General features: G+C 36.6%; 1 protein-coding gene across 1 annotated transcript; it reads left to right on the forward strand.

The window, feature by feature from the left end:
- Positions 1 to 1,542: 1,542 nt before the first annotated feature.
- LOC107103787 (intestinal mucin-like protein) lies at positions 1,543 to 6,246 on the forward strand. Its single transcript, XM_015403612.1, has 17 exons — positions 1,543 to 1,684; positions 1,784 to 2,031; positions 2,169 to 2,352; positions 2,434 to 2,644; positions 2,739 to 2,914; positions 3,082 to 3,151; positions 3,282 to 3,382; positions 3,481 to 3,512; positions 3,600 to 3,777; positions 3,872 to 3,976; positions 4,925 to 4,965; positions 5,068 to 5,190; positions 5,290 to 5,388; positions 5,481 to 5,609; positions 5,705 to 5,744; positions 5,821 to 5,944; positions 6,036 to 6,246. The coding sequence occupies exons 1-17, from the start codon at positions 1,543 to 1,545 to the stop codon at positions 6,244 to 6,246; spliced, it is 2,214 nt and encodes a 737-aa protein (XP_015259098.1).
- Positions 6,247 to 7,187: the final 941 nt, after the last annotated feature.

The raw sequence follows: 7,187 nt of genomic DNA on the forward strand, positions 1-7,187 counted from the left end.
TAGTGTTTTGGGTTTACATAAAAAGATAGCACCATGTGACATTATTTACACCTGGTGACCTCGGGTCACCATTGGGGTGTGGGGGGGGTTTGGTTGGTGTTAAACAACTGTGTAGTAACGACTAGTTCTGACTGTATATAGATAGGCTTACTGTGAAGTGTATCGTGATAAATTAGTCTTGTTTTGCTTACGGATGCAGTAGTCATCTCTGGAAGGTATAGAGATCATTTTTCTGTCAGAGAAAAGGCCAAAAAGATCAGCTTTAGTGCAAGCTTTATAAGGATCAGCTAGAAATGGCACAACCTAGAGTCCCAAATCAGTGTGGTTCTACATGTGTAGTAGGCATTGACAGGCATAGACAAAAACTGGTTCACCGCAAGACACCCAGAAACAAGGCCAAGAATGCGGCTCACGCTGTTCAGTGTAGTGAAGAGTGCAGCTGTTCACCTACACCTGAAAGCCTAACGGACACTTGTTTGAGGAGGTGTTCTTAAAAAATAAGCTGTCAACTACTTCCAAAGCACTTTTAGGAACAATACCAGCAGATGGCACACACGTCTAATCATGTTTATTACGGTGCAGGGATTCCATTTAGGCTAAAAAAAAAAATATTCAAGAAATACCAGGATGGATGCTTGGTGTTTATAACCATATTTTTAGGATATATAAAATGGTTCTTTTTTTTTTTTTTGTATAGGCATATAATGTGATGTGACTGTGCCCCTTTAAATCCTACGTATATATTCTGAACTATATCAACTGTTCCAAACCACTATCCTTTTAATATTTGTGTTACACAACACAAAATATACAACTATTTACTCTAATAAGCATGCTAAAATTAATGCTTATGGGGTTTATTTATTGTTTATACAAATATTTTTCTCAAATTATCTTACTAGCTGTGTAACTTTAACTCTTTAAATTTAACTGCAAAAGTAATACAGTTCAATTCAGTTTATTTTTATAGCGCCAATTCACAACTCTTGTCATCTCAAGGAACTTTCCAGTTCACCAGATCATCCAGTCAGACTGATCTAAAGTTTTCTATCTAAGGAAAACCAGCTGATTGCATCGACTCATTGACTCTTCAGCAATCCCTCACACTAAGCATGCTTGTAGCGACAGTGGAGAGGAAAAACTCCCTTTGAACAGGAAGAAACCTCCAGCAGAACCAGGCTCAGTGTGAGCGGCCATCTGCTGAGGCCCACTGGGGTTTAAGGAGACAGAAGCAGACATAGAAAAAGAAACATAGATACAAAAGGCTGCTGCATAGGGCGGCCTCCAGGATGGAGTCACAGTCAAAATGGAAAAGACCGGATGAAGCTACTATGAGAAAAAGCAGAGAAAACAGAACGTTAGAGATTGAACTAACAGATTCTGCAGAGTGGGAGAATAGAGATAGAATGAAGCAGAATGATGAAATTCACTAAGGGAAATTGTGTTACAATTTTTGTATTAAATTATCCTAAATTGTACTAAAGTCTTCTTTTATTTTCTGCCTTTAAGCAAAATGAGACCTTTTTCTTATGCAACTGCACCATGGCCAAATGCATTGAGAACAACACCATTGAAATAGTTCCGTATGAGTGTCCACCACTCCAGAACATAACATGTTCCAATGGAAAGAAACCTGTTCTTGCATATGATGAGTACTACTGCTGCCAACATTATGTTTGTGACTGTAAGTGTTTCTGTGCAGACTAACCGGTATGTTTAACATTTAAGTTTCCCTTTAAGTCAAATTATATTTTGATATTGCATTGTCTTTTTTTTTATTTAGGTGTATGCGAAGGCTGGGGAGATCCTCATTACATCACATTTGATGGTTTATACTACAGTTACCAAGGAAACTGTACTTATGTTTTGATGGAGGAGATCACACCAAAATTCAATCTAAAGATATATATTGACAATGTATTTTGTGATCCCACTGAAGATGTTTCTTGTCCAAGATCATTAACTATAGAATATGGATTTAAAATTGTCACTCTCATCAATCATAACCTTGTTGGAGCTCCACAACTAGAGGTAAAATTTTAAAAAGTTATTTAGTAGTAACTAGCTTGAAGTGATATTTGATCAATGCCAATGGAGTAGCACTCATTATATAATTTTTCCATGAGTTATATGACATTTTTCCTTCATTTTGTTTTATGTACCTTTAGGCATTAGAAAATGGTGAAAAACTGAAACTACCTCATTCAAAAGATGGGATTAAGATCATGAGTTCTGGGATTAACTTGGTTTATGAGATCCCTCGCCTAAAAGTTGTAATTACATTTGGAATGACTGGCTTTAGTGTCAACCTTCCATATCAGAACTTTGGAGGCAACACAGAGGGTCATTGTGGTAAGAGCTCTATCTCAAATTTTTACTCTGATTAGAATTTAGGATGTTAAGTGAATTAAAACTGTTTAAAATCATTTTTAGGAACATGCACCAACAATCAGGCTGATGACTGCAGGCTGCCGACAGGCGAACTGGTGGGAAATTGTGCAGTGATGGCAGACTATTGGCCAGCGGGTAACATTTATCAACCCAACTGCCCAACACCACCTTCAGTACCCACTGATGTACCTGAGTCACCATTAGAACCAACTCCATGCAAGCCAGACTCCATTTGCGATATGATTAAGGAAAGGTAGACAGACCTGTACCAACTGTTTATGCCTAAAATTATTTTCTTAAGTAAGTTTAAACGACCTAATTTTGTTTATCTTTGTATTTTTTTGCAGTGTTTTTGCAGAATGTCACCCCTTCGTTTCACCAGACAATTTCTACAAAGGTTGTGTTTTTGATAGCTGCCACGTTTTGAATCCTACAGTAGAGTGCACAAGTTTGCAGACTTATGCTGCTGCCTGTGCTCAGGCTGGAATTTGCATCCACTGGAGAAACCACACCAAAATCTGCGGTAAGATACACTTCATATTTTATACTGAGGCAGCAGATTGAAATGGAAAAAGGATTATTTTTATATTTGCATCATTAAGCACTTAAACAACACACAAAACCACGCTTTATAAGACAACATTTTGTTTGATCTTTTCTTTTAAGTATTTGGTCTTTTGTTATCAACAGCTAACGACTGCCCATCTGACAAGGTATATAAGCCTTGTGGTCCTGTAGAACAGCCAACTTGTGAAGACAAGTACGTTCTCGCACAGATTTAGAATATGGAATGATTGTATTACATGTTTTCCTTATGCTTCTATCCAAAAAAAGTACTAGTGTTGTTGTTCCTGATATAATAACCTGTGCAATTGAATTGTCCTTTGCAGTCCAGAGGAAACAACCCTAAATTTTACTACTGAGGGCTGCTTCTGCCCTGAAGGAATGAAACTCTTCAACAAAGAATCAGGAATATGTGTTAAGAAGTGTGGTAAGCAGGATATATCTCACCTAAAGCTGCAAAAAACGTCAATTTATTTATTAAATCAAACGCAAATTGATTCAGTATTGCTCTTAATCCTCTAACAGGATGTCTTGATCCAGAGGGTAATTCCCGCGAGGTGAGACAACATTGCTCCTCCTGATTGTATACTCCTGAAATCTATTGCAAAAGACTTTTAACTCACAACTGGGGTTTAATCTTTCAGTTTAACGAGAAGTTTGAGTACAAATGCCAGGACTGCATTTGTGATAAGCCGACCAAAACTGTGATTTGCAAACCTAAGACATGCCCGGTACAACCCAGTGCACTCTGCACAGATCCAGGGTTTGTTGCTGTGAACCAAACAAATCCTGCGGATCCCTGCTGCTTTACCTATGTTTGTCGTAAGACACCTATCATCAATCCATGTTTTTTAATTAAATATTTTTGCTGCTGCTATTCAATATTTAACTCTGCCAATGTATTAATCTTTCACAGAATGCCAAATCAACACGTGCCCAGTAAACTCTAAGAGCTGTCCAGTTGGATACAGGCCAGTCCTCAGTGTTCCTGAAGGAAAATGTTGTCCAGAATATTCATGTGGTGAGGCACTGTGGTTCAGTTTAAAGTTTTATTATATATTTAACCAAACAATAGAAAAGACAAAACATTAATGGGAAAATACAGAACATGTAATAAAGTGAAACAAATATATTCAACTCAAATTTACACCAAATTCAGCGAATATAAAGTAAGAAAAAGGATGAAAGAAATAGGTTTAAGTGCAGAGCACAACTTTTAACATCTTACCATTGCATTAGTGGAGAAACCGTGAAAGAGAGACACGGTTTATAAGATTATGGTTTGATGGAACTAGATTTCTTTTAATAAAGTTTAAGCATCAACAACTATGTTAAAATTTGATCACATGATTAGGGTCTAAATGCTGAGAAAATAAAACTGATAAACTCAAGCTGGTTATTAAAGTAATAATAAAGTGATTAGAGCAAACATGTTTTTAAAAAAAAGGAACATGCTGACAGTGCTGCAGGATTGGTGGTATAACCTATGTGTGGACTACAAGACGGTGCACCTATAGTATCTTCATAGTACTAGTATTTCTTTATAGTACTAATAGGGTTGTCACAATACTAAACTTTTCAACTCGATACCGATACTAAGGAAAATATTCGATACTCGATACCATTTTCGATACCACAAGGATAAAAACAAACACTCCAAAATTCTACAGAAATATTTTCATTAATATTTGTTTCGGGATCGATACTTTTTTGAGTATCGATACTTTTGACAACCCTAAGTACTAGTATTTCTTTTTTAATAAATTCTTAAACCCAAGGAGTAAATTATACTTATTCAAACATGACATGCATGTTGCAGCTCTCCACCACAGTATTTTTTAAATTTGTAATTGTTTTAAAGGTTCATCTTTTATTTTGACATGTGCTTCTGGTGTGCTTCATGGCTGCTGCAGGCTTTGACTCCCTCCCATGTTAACTTTATCTTTTTCATTTTCTTGAACATTCCTAGAGCCTAAACGAGTTTGTGTCCATAAGGATGTTGAATACCAGGTAAAAAAATTATATACCTATATATATATATGTATAAATTCCCTGATGTGTGACTGTATCTGAGTGCAAGTATGAGATAATTATTTATTTATTTTTTCTCAGCCTGGTTCCTCAGTTCCTGCGAATCCATGCCAGGAATGTATCTGCACCAACGAAGTCGACCCAAAATCGGATCTGTTTAAAGTAGTGTGCGAGTTTCCGTTATGTGATGAGACCTGTGACATGGTAAGAAAATTTCAGTTATTTACAAAATGCCTTCTTGTAAAACAGGACCTGCTCAGTATGAGACTGAGTTTAACTTTTTTGCTTTTTTTTTTATTTTAGGGATATGGTTATGTAGAAACTACCTCTGATGAATGCTGTGGAAAGTGTGTACAGAACCAATGTGTCCTGAACCTTAATGGCACCAAGCAACTCTTAAAGGTAAGTTGGTTCCCCTCTATTGGTTCAGTATTTCCATATATATTAGTACAATTTGACGCAGTGTTTAAATATCTTTACTTGCTGATCTGAAGGAAGGAGAAACCTGGTCACCACCTGAAAACATGTGTGAGCGCTACACCTGTATGAGGACTGGTGACACACTTACAGCCCTAAGTTCACTCACCATCTGTCCATCTTTCCAAGAGAGTAACTGCCAACCTGTATGTATTATTGTCAACCATTAAACCAGGAATAATGATTTGTCACAAAAGATGAAAGTAAAAGATTATTTTATAATGTATATTTTTCTCCCCAGGACACAATTCAAACTGCAGCAAATGGCTGCTGTAAAATCTGTGAGTATGACATTTTCCTTTCAGTTTTATGAACGTTATTAGGTTTAAAACACCTAACCCAGAGGATTTTTTAAAGGTGTGGAGAAAGATAAAGCCTGCAAGATAGTGAACATGAAAACTCGCGTTACACGGGACGGCTGTCAGTCTGAACAGGAGGTGGATATGCCATACTGTGAAGGATCTTGCAATACGTTCACCAAGTAGGGATAATACAATTTCTTTCTTTATTTAAAAGAACTAATAAATGCAGGTGTAGAGCTTAGATAATGAAAATATGCACTCCCATTTCAGGTACTCTGAAGCTGCCGCTGCTATGGAACATTCCTGCTCTTGCTGTAGGGAAACCCGATCCAGTAATCGCACCGTTGATTTGCTGTGCTTGGATGGAAGCAGGTTCACCCACACCTACATGCATGTGGAGGAGTGTGGCTGTGGCCATACTGAGTGCACCACAACTGCAGGGCTACGTGCTCGCAGAAAGCGCAGCTCAACACTGCTGTAATACGGCTGTACTGAACATCAGAAATGTTTTATCTTGTACCACTTTAACAATATTAGAAAGTAATTTACCACTTAAGTGGATTCTTTATCATCTAATCAAATAAAAACATGCAACTCAACTCCTGTCATTGTTATCTGATATTGTCTCTGAAGTCTAAATTCACTTTGCACCGGTAAAATGTTGCTCAACATTATTTAATCATTAGAAACAAGCAGCTTGGTTGCATCTAGGGTGGTATTTATTGTGGACAATATGAGACACACTGGAAAAAACATCTAAAAATGAGCAAAAATGTCTTAAATTAAGTGTATTTACTCCTAATTTGAGCAGGCAAATGAGATGATTTGCCAGTGGAATGAGTATTTTTACTCTTAAAATTAGATATTTGGATAAAATGCTCTTGAAATAAGACAATGCAATTGTGTTTTCTTATTTTAAATGTAAATTGTCTTATTCCATTGACAACGTGTCTCACTTATGTCCTCAATTCAAGCACAAATGCACTTATTTTAAGAAAAAATTACTTGTCTAGATTTCGATTTTTTCCAGTGCAGGAATTTTGCATATTTCAAAGCCGTCGTCTGTCAGTGATGACGTCGATATGTAAATCAAGTAAAATCCAAAGATGCACGAAGCACAACATACAAAATAGTGAAACATTGCTTTAATGAAACTGGCTTCTGGGGCGTTAATGTAGAGCTTTCATTATTTCGCATCATAAACATTGAATAGAATAGAATTGTGTTGATCTCACAATGGAGAAATTCACTGGAATTCACCATTATATTTACCTGACATTGGCTCTGATAAAGAAACAGAAGGTGAACAAAGCAGTAAAAGTTGCATGACGTATATACAGTGCATCCAGATATATATAGTGGATGGAAAGAAATAAAGGAGAATAGATTCATGGCCACTTATAAATACAATTAGCTTAAGTC

The sequence above is a fragment of the Cyprinodon variegatus genome, unplaced genomic scaffold (genome assembly GCF_000732505.1).
Source record: "Cyprinodon variegatus isolate N-32 unplaced genomic scaffold, C_variegatus-1.0 Scaffold1528, whole genome shotgun sequence".
Taxonomy (NCBI): domain Eukaryota; kingdom Metazoa; phylum Chordata; class Actinopteri; order Cyprinodontiformes; family Cyprinodontidae; genus Cyprinodon; species Cyprinodon variegatus.